Source organism: Populus alba, chromosome 8 (assembly GCF_005239225.2).
Source record: "Populus alba chromosome 8, ASM523922v2, whole genome shotgun sequence".
Classification (NCBI taxonomy): domain Eukaryota; kingdom Viridiplantae; phylum Streptophyta; class Magnoliopsida; order Malpighiales; family Salicaceae; genus Populus; species Populus alba.
The window spans coordinates 4,202,989-4,214,715 of NC_133291.1; the positions used below are offsets into that span (position 1 = coordinate 4,202,989).

At 36.7% G+C, this 11,727-nt stretch overlaps 2 protein-coding genes across 3 annotated transcripts; one reads left to right on the plus strand and one right to left on the minus strand.

The window, feature by feature from the left end:
* The first annotated feature begins 413 nt into the window (after positions 1 to 413).
* Positions 414 to 5,482, plus strand: LOC118055873 (clathrin light chain 2). 2 transcript variants are annotated; one of them, XM_073411065.1, is made up of 5 exons: positions 414 to 743; positions 1,136 to 1,289; positions 2,822 to 3,244; positions 3,388 to 4,354; positions 4,452 to 5,482. In XM_073411065.1, the coding sequence occupies exons 1-3, from the start codon at positions 481 to 483 to the stop codon at positions 3,179 to 3,181; spliced, it is 777 nt and encodes a 258-aa protein (XP_073267166.1). In that variant the 5' UTR covers positions 414 to 480; the 3' UTR covers positions 3,182 to 3,244; positions 3,388 to 4,354; positions 4,452 to 5,482. The 2 variants fall into 2 exon arrangements, with proteins under 2 accessions (XP_073267166.1, XP_073267165.1); XM_073411064.1 differs by having other exon boundaries at positions 2,822 to 4,354.
* On the minus strand, positions 5,218 to 9,906 carry LOC118055872 (uncharacterized). Its single transcript, XM_035067897.2, has 6 exons — positions 9,606 to 9,906; positions 9,299 to 9,508; positions 9,056 to 9,164; positions 7,728 to 7,842; positions 6,159 to 7,181; positions 5,218 to 5,808 (listed from the first exon to the last, which is right to left on the minus strand). Exons 2-6 carry the CDS (start codon positions 9,495 to 9,497, stop codon positions 5,557 to 5,559), a joined length of 1,698 nt encoding a protein of 565 aa, XP_034923788.1. The 5' UTR covers positions 9,498 to 9,508; positions 9,606 to 9,906; the 3' UTR covers positions 5,218 to 5,556.
* Positions 9,907 to 11,727: the final 1,821 nt, after the last annotated feature.

Genomic DNA, 11,727 nt, shown 5'->3' on the forward strand with positions numbered 1-11,727 from the left:
TTAAAATGAATTACCAAATGATTTTTACTCTTGTAATGGAAAACTATAATAAATTACATGTTTTAATTTCAAGCTTCAGTTAATGGTAAAGTGTTGTGCAATTTTATATTTTTTTAACACACTGTTTGTAAAATTAATCTTATTTTATAAACTCCATCTATCTTTTTATATAAGAAACAAACATTAACTCTTAAATCAACAAAAATAACAGAAAAGAATAATAAACATGGCGTCCCTCCTCTACTCTGTCGAATGGGTTTAAGTTAACAAAACCCGTAAAAAAATAGAAAAGAGAAAAACACAACAAAAGGCCCATAATAAGGAGCCTAATTATTAGGCCCATGTACACATCAAAGTTCAAACCCGCTATTTAATTTATCCGCGCGCCGAATATGATCACGCTCTAACGAAACTCTCATTTTTAACTGCCTGAAACCCAGAGAGAGCGAGAGGGAGAGGGAGAGACAAACGCAAAAAACAATGTCCACATTTGCCGACTCGTTCGCACAAAGTGAGTCAACTCGTCCGTTTGACGACGACGATTCCTACGCAGGTTACAATTCACAGCCCTTCGATGAATCATTCGCCACCGGCGACGATGTTTTCGAGTCGCAGCCACAGATCTACGGCCAGTTCTCACCTCAAGAGAACGGAGAGTTTGGTGGATCGGAGGAGGGTCGGATTTCTCTGTCACCGTCGGAGACGGAGGCTGAGCAGGGACTTGCTCTCATAGAATGGAGAAGGTACGTCTAATTAATTTGATTTATTTTTTTTGGCCTTTGTTTGATAATTTCTGTGTGACTCCTGAGAAGATTAGAAAGGAAAAACTAAAGGTAATTCGATTAAAAACTGTAGATATGTTTTAATTCGTTCTGTGTAGTGAAATTTGAGTGTTCATTATAATTAGGAGTTCTGATCACTGAAAATAATTTAATACTTGTTTCAATCAGTGAAACATCAGTGATTTTTACTGATCAAGAATTATGTTTGAAATGATTAAAGAAATCTGTAATTCTTTTTATATATTTAATTGTGTTCTTGTATGATTCAATCTGATGAAAGTGCGTGCGTGTGCGTGTTTGCTTAAATAAAGATGATCTTAATTAATCATGGTTGCTGGTTTTTTGAAACCAAGGCAAAATGTGATACTATTGGAGGACAAGGAGAGGAGGGAAAAGGAGGTATTGAGCCAAATAATCAAGGAATCTGAAGATTACAAAGTTGAATTTTACAAGAAGAGGCAGTTCACTTGTGAGAATAATAAAACCACTAACAGGGAAAAAGAGAAGGTCAGGTTTTCTCTGAGCAGATGTTGCTGTTTTCTTTGTTCTTTGTTTGAGAATGTTTGCATCTCGGCTCTGTTAACTTTTGGACCCTGGAGTGGTGCAAATATTATTTTTATTGTTATTTAAGCTTTCATTTGAGCGTGCTGTATATTCCCGGGAATGTAAAGATGTTCTAAATCCACTTTAGAGGTGTTGTTATGTGGTATAGCATGTGCAAGAAAGAGCTTGGTTAAACCATTTTTTGGTGCAATATGCCTAAAAGTGTAACGTGGCATGTTTGTTTTGTGCTTCTGTAACTTCTATGTGGCTAGGACTCTAATATGATCATCGGAAGAATTAGAAGTCTGGAGTAGTTGCATTGGATGCATTCAGGTTTTGAATTATTGTGATGATGTCATTCTCCGAGAGTAAACATAGTGCAACATGTAACACTAAATTTGCTCTCCTGGTAGACAATGTGAGTTAGAATGGGATAAGAAACCAATTGATTCCTACTCAAGGATAGCTTGTTGTGACTCGATTGGATTCCTGAAGGGCTAAGCAAATTAGGATCTTGTGCTCAAGATTCATAGTACTATATATTTGAAATCTGGATTATTATTAATTTAAAACATCTATGGTAAAGGAGGTAGGGCCTATATAGTTTCACTCCATCATCATTGAAGTTGTCCAAGTTATTATCACATCTGTAGGTGCTACTTGTTTCCATGCCAAAATTTTCTATCAACTAATCCATAGTCATTTATCAATTGGTTCATACTAGTCATGTAATCTTTTCACTGAGGTCCCAAATGTAGAATAATACATGTTAGTTCAATATTGTCAAGCAATTGATTTTTACATGTGCAACCAATTCTTGGCAACTTGAAAGGAAAAGGCCATGTTTATAAGCAGAAAGCATCTAACAAGGTGTAGAAACTATGCACACCGATGTAGCATGGTCATAATATAATCTTCAGAGTGATCAGATTTGATATTTTCTCCCAAAAAATAAATGTATATATAAATATAAGTTGTCTATCTAGCCTTTTCACTTTTGAAGATTCTGTTTGGCATTTTCTGGGTCCACAACTTCCTTTGCAGCATGACTACCAAAGCTACCATCCTTGTCCTCGAAAGCTCATTTTATGCTGCATAGTGAAAGTAGGTTACCTGTTTTTGATTTTATAGATTATACTCCATGCCCATTTATTTAGAAGGGCACTGATCTACTGCAAACCGGGAAGGAAAATGATTGAAACTAGTATGGTAGAACTTGCACTTTTACACGCATAACTTTTGGAAATTGATATATTAAAATAGATAAGTGGATGTTATTTCCATGGCTAGGTTGGCTGCTCAGTGCTTAACGTGCTAATGAACTTAAATCACCATTTCCTTTGGCTGAAAATTGAGCGGTGAAATTTGCTGTTGTTAGGAAATGCTGCACTGCCCGTAAAGTTAGTATTTTAAATAGAAAGTCTTGGTTCTGATGTCTGAAGAGTAATTAAACAGTGAATAATATTGTTTTCTGACTTGCATCTTCTTCTTTGTAGTTATTTCTGGTCAACCAAGAAAAATTCCATGCTGAGGCTGATAAGAATTATTGGAAGTCAATTGCAGAGCTCATTCCTAATGAAGTGCCAACTATAGAGAAGAGGAGAGGGAAGAAAGATCAGGAGAATATTGCTGTGATCCAAGGCCCAAAGCCTGGGAAACCGACTGAACTCTCAAGGATGCGGCAAATACTATTGAAATTGAAGCACGATACACCTCCTCACCTGAAGCATTCCCCAGCAGCAGCAGCAGCAGCATCCACTGCTAATGCTGCTAAAACCTGTGATGCCACTGGAGTAACTACTTCCATCAAGGCTAATACTGTGGTGACTGCTCCTGAGCCTGTAGCTGTTGCTTGATAATTGTGTTGTTGCTTTCATTCTCCATTTATTGAAAGAGGTGCAAGAGCTCATTAGAATTTGGTTAGTTTGGCTAACCTTTTTAGATATGGTTCCAGGTTATAGTAGACTGCTATTTTATTTTATTTTTGGCTTTATTGTGCACACAACTAGGGCATTTGAGCAGGTTTATGATTTGATACATTGCTTATAAAATTTCACAACAGCTTTTTCTAGCAGTATGCTGTTATTCTGAGGTTGGAGACTGTAAAGCCGGATGCCCCAGGAGCACGAAGTTTGGTGATTTCATGATTCCAACAATCCAGTTCATCTGTTGTCCTACGCGGTGGATATGTGTTTGAGCTTGAAAAGCTCTTGGGGGCGGTGCAATCCTGTTTTTATCATATGGACGTTGGCAAGCTAATGAATCTTTTAAAGCAACCATGGAAAATCTGATGTGTTGGGCCGCTGGGTGGCGCTGTTTTTGTGGTCCGACTATTTGGTTTTTATTAGTTGAGTTATGTGGTCTTGCTACCGAACGACCTTATCTGGAAAAAGAAGATAGTAGCTTCCGAAGACCTATTTCTTTGGGGATTAATCTTTACTTATATCTCATGGCTATGGGTACATGAGTAACATTACTGCATGTGGTCCAGCTTCCAAGCGCTGGAGTTGGAAATGACGCTGCTTGCAAAGCTTGACCCCTTTATCTTCTTATCCTAGTCTCTTTTGTACAGCTCAAAAGTGTTCTATTTGCCTGCTTCGGCGGTTTTAATCCCCTACTTCGCACTTATCGTGGGTTTTTTTCCTTGAAAATGATTAGTTGGAGGAATGGAGTTACAAGCAACTCCATCTATTCTGCAAAGTTTGAATCTATGCCTCGCCAATGGGCTGGGAGTTGATGCTCTCTGGTTACGTCTATGCCTACCTGCAACTGGACCTGGAGTAGATTTTGCCTTAAAACTCGTCCGAGTAACCGCAACCCAGACTAGGCTCACTCGACCACAAGTTCCAAGTTCGATCCCGGGTACCCTGGAGGCCCAGTGCCTCCAAGGAGCATATGTTATCGGTTTGGATCCCTGAAGGCTTTGGTGGTCCAATGAGTTCAAAGCATGCCATCTTCAAATGCTAACATCCTTGGACAGAAGGCTCCAATCAGATGCCGTTGAGCCATCCAAACCTCAGGACAAGATGGTACACTCAACATACTGTTCTCTGGTTAAACATGCTATTTGTCATCAACCAAAGGAACAAAACATACATGCATCTAAATGTGAGCATGCTTGTACAGGTGTCATCTCAAGAATCGGTCTAATAGTCATCATCAACGGTTCGCAATCTACCACGCCTAGATTGAGGACAACTTTCACAGTGGTCAACTACATTTCTAGGTATTTGTTCCAAAATAGTTCAAAATTATAGATGATAAACGTAAAGACCACTTTATCTATGTACGGTCACACCCACACGGATCCAAAGCTATACACATACACAACCTTGAACCCACAAAATAGGTATTTCATTCCTTTCTTTTTTTCAACCTTAAATATTGTTATGCAACCTACACCCACATATACAGTCTTACAAAGTTTCTCTCTTTATGGATAAAAAGCAATTATCATCGTCGCTGCGTCACTACCCCTCCTCTCCAAGCATCCTTACCACCACAACTATAATTATCATCACCTCATCGCCCACCTCTACAAGCATCCTCACCACTACCACTACAACCACTATCACTACCATCATTTTATTAACTTAATAACATATCATTACCATTCTCTCACCATATTTATTTCTGCAGCATTGCTTACCGAGCATCCTAAATTTTTTTCCGTAGCAAAACAAACGCAAATGAAAGGCATCGAGCATGGATAATGATACAGCATTATTAACCTTCAGCGTTAGTCACAAAGTAGGTAGGTAAATGTGAGCCCACTTACCCAAAAATTCTGCTGTCATTTTTCTTGACAAGAGTGCTGAAATCCAAAACCAGTAAGCATCAGAAATTTCTTATAACCTCGTTCGTTCTATTCATATTGGAATGCCAGATAAGGTACACAAAAAATATTGAGATTAAGCAAGGCAGAGGTGGAAGGGGGGAGGTGGTTTATTCAGAATACCCCACCTGTAGAAAATTAGCAATAAAGACTGTTCTGCTTATAACTGCTTTTCCTAATTATACAAAGGCAACGGATTACATAAAACTTAATCGCCAACCAATCTAGCAAACTTTACATCAAACATAGAAAGGCTCTGGTCAGTTTTTTTACTTTTCTTTTTTCTTTTCCCTGGAAATAGGTTCCTCTTTTAAGTGTCAAGCTGGTTGAGGACCCAGAAGAATACACGTGGTGATTAGAATGGGAGTTCATAAATCAAATGTTTAATTCTGAACATCACCTGCCTCGTAGAGGAGAACGCCCACCTCTCCCACTGCCAATATCATTTTCTAATTCAATCCCATCCAAACAAAGACCATTGTTGTTGACACTCACTTCTGAACTAGCATTACTGCTTGTGGCAAGCGGAGAGTCTGAAACACTAACTGTTCTGCTTCTTGTAGGCCCTGATCTCACACTGTACATCGAAGATGCTGGGATATTGGTCATCAAAGGCCGTAAATTACCAGGAATGGTGCGCCTTATGTCCTGCGCAGACAAAACAAAATCAGAAAAAATAACTGGATAAATAAAGCACTTAGTTGCTTGACTCGATCTCTCTATCACTTTGGATGAATATCGTCTCAAGGAACTGAGAGAGATGTGGAATAAAATAAGAAAAGAAAAGAAACTATGTCAAATTTTGTTTGACTTCATGAAAACTGGAAACAAATCAACATATAGAAGAAATGAAAGATAGCTATCTCGTGAAATATTGATGCAGTAAAAGGATTAGAAATTATCCACTTGGAAACACTTATGTTCTACTTCTACTTCTACCACCTAGGGTTCTTGTCTCCAGTTCAAAATAAAAAATAGACTAAATGGACTATACATACCATATGTCTAATGGCCATATCCAAAGATTTCTTTGAGAGTGTTCTTCCAAAGCCTGAGCTGTCTGGAGATGAAGACTTTCCAGTCAGAATACGAGGAGAATGTTTGTCATCTTGCTTGGGAGGTGCCAGCTTTCGCATATTTATCACTCTGTCAACCATTTTGGTTCCAATGACGACAGGGCTAACATTGTCATTAATTTTAGAATGCCCACGACTAAATGCAGGAACAGAACTCCCACTGGGGTGCATAATGCCATTGGGGCCACGTCCTCTTGATGGAGAGCATGATTGTCGTCTTGGACGTCCATTAGGAGTAGGCTCAACAGAGGAAGATCGAGCACTGGGTGCTCCAGGCCTACCCCTAGTAGCTGAAAGTGGCCGTTCAGGTACTGTAGTTCTTAAATTTGGAGGAGCATCAAGTGAAAAACCAGGCATCTCTGAGGGCTTCCATGGCCTAGATTTCACTGTTGGTGAAGAGCCACGTGATGGGACAGGATTTCTAGCAACTGTGGGAGCTGACTTGGTAACTGTAGGAGCTGACTTGGTAACTAAAGATGATGACTTAACAGGAGGAGCAGATAGGCTTGGTGAACTAGATGGAGTGGATGGCCGTCGAGTTGGGGTTGCAGCCCTTGATGTCGACTTAGATGGGGGTATAGAGGGCCTTGCAGTCGGCGTTGAAGATCGTGTTGTAGACCTTGATGGTGTTGAGGATCTTGCAGGAACTGTGGACTTCATTGTAGATGTAGTCGATTTAGCTGCAGAGACGGTTGGTTTAGCTGCCGAAACTGTGGGCCTAGATGAGGACAGAGTGGCCCGAGAGGTAGGTGTTGATGATCTTGAAGGTTTAGAACCTGCAGTCAGCGTGGGGCGTCCAGTTGGTGTTGAAGGCCTAGATCCTGGACCACCAGATGATGAGGGCCTGCGCATTGCTGCACCTGAAGAGTTCAACCCAGGGGAGGAAGTGGGTTGTTTGGATACCAAGTTGCCCCTTCGAACAGGATCTGGCTGATGGCTAGCTAGCTATGACCACAATGAACAGAATTCACTTAGCATATTAGTTGTGAACTCGAGCATCATAAGACCAAAAAGTTTCTAAAAAGAAGATAAAAATGAAGACCGCTTTCATGAATTTTAAGTAACTTTTACTTCATGAGAGGAAACACCAAGCATAGCTATGGTTTCAAAACTCTTTAACAATTATCTTTAGTGGTTAATGTTCAAAACTCTTTGTTTTCTTCCAAAATTGGATGTTTAAGCTAACACGGTCTAGTGAAATCCAGAAACCAAGAATTCAAGGCAAGTTTGTTGTTTGTCAAGGAAACTGGTCAAATAAATGAATACCAGAAGCTTCAATTGTTTCATAATAAACTTGCATAGTTTGACTAGTTGATAATAAAAATGGATATGGAGCAATAAATTCTATGCAATTCAGATGCTTCTAAACACAATCTTTTCTTTCAACTAAAACCATGACAACAATGCACTGTGCCTGTTTTTCCTTTAACAAAGTGGATTGCATAAATCAACTTTAGTAACATGCAACTATATGAACAATAGTGCTCTTACTCTAGATTTCAGAGCAGTCGGGCAGGCCTTTGGAGTGCCAATCTGACTCATAATGGTCTTTTGTGATTCCACCTCCAAAGAAGGAAAAAGAGGGGTACCAGGAGGTGTTAGGAGCCTGAAAACAGATGATAAATCTAATTAACATCAGTTTACTGGCACTGTTTTTAGCTCATTACATCTATGTGAAACAAGGAATTGAATTTTTAATATACAAGCTCCACCTATGAAATTTATGTTGCGTAGTTAGGCAACAGAATATGTCTATCTACTGATTATACAATTGTGGCAGTTTATCAAGAAGTCCACAAGCTGCTGAAATAAGATCAAACTCAGAAAATAAATTGGAGAAAATTGATAGTTTGCCTATTCCAGAGAAGCATGATCAATCTTTGAAAATATGATTGGAGATCTTGAATTTTACTTTCTATAAATAATGAGAAACTGTCAGCTTTCTCCACCTTACAGAAGCCTATCCTCCAGAACAAGAAAATGGTCTAGGCCCAACCTCCTCTAGGATTCATTTTGATGTCCATACAGCTTATTCTTCGAAAAGATAGCAACTTAGATTACCACAACTCCAGCAGTAAGATTTTTGCATCGGTTTTGGATTCTATAGTAGAAATCAAATTGTCACATTCCTTCCACCAAAAACTTCGGATCTCTCTTTATTTCCAATTAAGACAGGAATAAGAGGGATAAAATGCATCGTACAAACTTTCTACATCAACATGCAGCAGCATTCAGCAGTCATAATTAAGACACTCTATTGAAGGAGATACATGAATATTATCAAGTTGCAATCAGCAAGTTATTATGAGTTTAACCAGAGTATTATTTCAACAAAAAAATAATGTGCTTCTATCAATGCTTGAGGATGGCAGGAATTTCTCCAACGATATGAAGTATTGCAAAGTTATCATCAGTCACATCTACAAAGTGCATCCACTTGAAGGAAAAAGCACAAATTATCAATAACTAAACGCGTTTTCTTCCTTTCCCATCTCTTTTTTTTTCTCTATAGATAGTCCCTTTCTTTCAAATCTTTTCTTTATAATAGACCCGAGCTAACCAAAGACCAAGTAAAACCAGAGCAAGAAAACAAAATGGAAAAGCTAATACTAAGCAACCAAAAAAAAAAAAAACGGAGGTCCTTGAAGATTTCTAGCCCTAACAGTTTTATTCAATTCTATTTTCTTAATAAACTGATAATGACTCTTGAAGCTCGCCGAAACAAGACTTGGAAATCATATGAATCCACGAATTAAACCTTTTAAGAATACATCAAGACCAAGAAAAGGGAAAAAAAGAATGAGCTTCTAGCTACCTACCAGTCATAGTCATGTTTATCATTCTCGGAATTGAGAAAATCATCAGCTCCTGTTTTCCTCGCTGGCGTTGAAGAAATATTAAATATCGGAGAAGTTCCGTGTCTTGATCCTGCAATTTTTATTTTTTTTTGGTGGGGGGGGGGGGTTAGCAACATCCAGAACATTAAATTAATTAAAAATTTGAACCAAATAAACATCTTTCACCAAATCAAATCCACACAAAAAAAAAAAAAGAATTATTACCAAATGGTGCTTCAAAATCTTCAGTATTGTTGATTAAAAACAAATTATTCTGCTCTTTTTCACGCTTCTTCATTTCTAAAAACAAAGCAAGCTCTTCTTCTTTTTCTTTCATCATTTTAGCTCTTAACTGCTGTCTTTGCTTCACCACTGCTGCTTGCATTTGCATTTGCGCGTCCTGTGCCCTAAAACTACGATTCATTTTTTTCAAATCTTAAGAAAAAAAAAAGTTAGAATACCTCTCCAACCAAAACACACTCAAAATTTCACGGATCGAAAGCTAAAAACAAGCTTCGTTTCTCATACACGCCTTTTAGATCTGAAATTGCATTCGAAACGCAGCATTTTGAGGCAGCTTCGCTTCACAGAGCTGAAAGCTACAGAGACAGAGAGCACAGCTTCAAGAGAGCTCCATTGTTAAGTCAAATCCCTGAGAGAGAAAGCTGAAGCAAGTAACGTTGTTGTTACACAAAAGCTGAGAAAAGAAACACTTGCAGAGAGAGAAACACTCAGAATTTCTAGAGAGAAAATTTTGGAAGAGAATGAGAGCTGGAGAGAAAAAAATGAAGAAGAAGGAGAGACGATGGAGAGAGAAACGGGTGAGTGGCAGTGAGTGTGATTAAGGGTAAATGTGAAGGGTGAAATGGTAAAAGAAAGAAGAGAGAAAAGGTAGCGGTTTTTTTAATGATAATGGGGTGTGGTGTGGTTGGAAGTTGGAGGTAGGAAGGAGTATGGTATACACTTTTTATTTTAAAAAGAGTTAAAATAATATTTTTTTTTATTTTTTAAATTTTATTTTAATTATAATAGATTAAAAAAATTTTAAAAATTAAAAAAATTAAAAAAATTAATTTACAATAAAAAAGGTTAAAACTCACTTAAAATACACTTTTAAAAGAAAACAACTGTAACTATAATAGAGACAGTGAGGGAGAAAGGACTGCTAGTTGTTGTTTCTCTTTTCTCTCACTTAAAGCCTACGTTTCAGATTTTCTTTTTTGTTTTTTTAATTTTTTTTAGGTGGGTGGATTATCACGATATTACCCCGTCTTTCTTTAATGTTATCGCTTTTAATCTCTCGGATTGGTGGGTTTGTTTTGCAGTTGTGCCCTTGACTTCTTTCATTGTTATTGTTAATGCCTTTTGTTTGGGGAGCATTTTCTTTTTGTTTTTAATTATAGTTATTTCTAGATGTCTTTTTTTTTTTTCCTTTACTGGAATTATCAGGAGCATTTACATACATAATGTAAGAAATAATAATTTTATGAAACCTCGTAGTTATAAAAATAAGGATTAATGTAATATAAAATCAATATGAAACAACTATTTACATCGTAAGAAGTTATTTTCAGTGATCATATACATTAATTTGTTCGTGATCATTGATTTTTTTTTTAGTGGAATTTTATCTTGTTTCGTTTGCCAAGTAGTAACTGCATAAGAACACCAACTATTGAGTGTTTTTTTTTCCCAGGAGGAAAGAAATTGTTTAAAAAAACTAGTTTGTATACTCCTTTTATACGTGGAGAGACAAGATATTTTTAAATGCAAAAAACAAATGTTCAAGTTCCAAGAAACTCTTCAATGTTATTATTAAATATGAAAATTCAGTCATTTTGAATAAATCTTTTCAATCAATGTAATTTTTTTTTATTAATGCATCTCATGTTTCCCTTAACGAGCTCAATATTTTAAATTAAAATCATTGTTTATCTAAAAATATAATTATTTTACATACCAAATTTGTTTTAGTTGAGCATAGAAGCCTACCGTAGTAACCAGACAACGTCAATTGTCAATCCTCCAGCTAGTACATGTCCATTACCATTGTCGATGACACTTGTAGCTGAAGTATCGTTGTTGTTTTTATTATTATTATTAGCCTGAATTTAGTTTGTGTATATTTTAATTAATTTTATGGATTTTAAAGTTAATAATTATATAAATTTTAAATAGTTTTAGGTTTGTGAAATTTAAATTAGTAATTTTCAAAAAAAACTAATTTAAAATATAATTAATTAAACTATACATTTTAAAATTAATGAGGTTATTATACCTATTCCTATAATGGAGAAGTTATCATTGTTCCTTGAAAAATATAAAACTGGTTGGCGAAACAGTTTACTCGAAAGAATCTTCATGGAAAAAAAAATAGTATTTGTGGAATAATATTCTTGATATGAAATTACCGTAGCAATCAAGTGTCTCCACTTTAGTTTGTTTTTACCTGTTTTTTTATGATTTGAATTTTTTTTTGGAGATTATATAATACTATCAAAAGTCAACCACACAAATTAATTTGACGTTCAATTTTAAAATTCCAAATAATCAGATAATATAATGGAATTTGATGCTGATCATATGAATAATCAAATCCCATCTTTACAAAACCCTCCACGGTCTGTTTCCTCGCACCTTATTAAAAATCAGAG

Bases quoted from the DNA above. Each gene is read 5' to 3' on its own strand.
- LOC118055872 (XM_035067897.2), bottom strand. From the start codon at position 9,497: ATGAATCGTAGTTTTAGGGCACAGGACGCGCAAATGCAAATGCAAGCA. The intron at 9,165-9,298 runs GTAATAATTCTT...TAAAAATTGCAG, and splicing joins AGATTTTGAAGCACCATTTG to GATCAAGACACGGAACTTCT. The intron at 7,843-9,055 runs GTAGGTAGCTAG...ATCTGTTTTCAG, and splicing joins GATAAACATGACTATGACTG to GCTCCTAACACCTCCTGGTA.
- LOC118055873 (XM_073411064.1), top strand. From the start codon at position 481: ATGTCCACATTTGCCGACTCGTTCGCACAAAGTGAGTCAACTCGTCCG. The intron at 744-1,135 runs GTACGTCTAATT...TTTGAAACCAAG, and splicing joins GCTCTCATAGAATGGAGAAG to GCAAAATGTGATACTATTGG. The intron at 1,290-2,821 runs GTCAGGTTTTCT...TCTTCTTTGTAG, and splicing joins CTAACAGGGAAAAAGAGAAG to TTATTTCTGGTCAACCAAGA.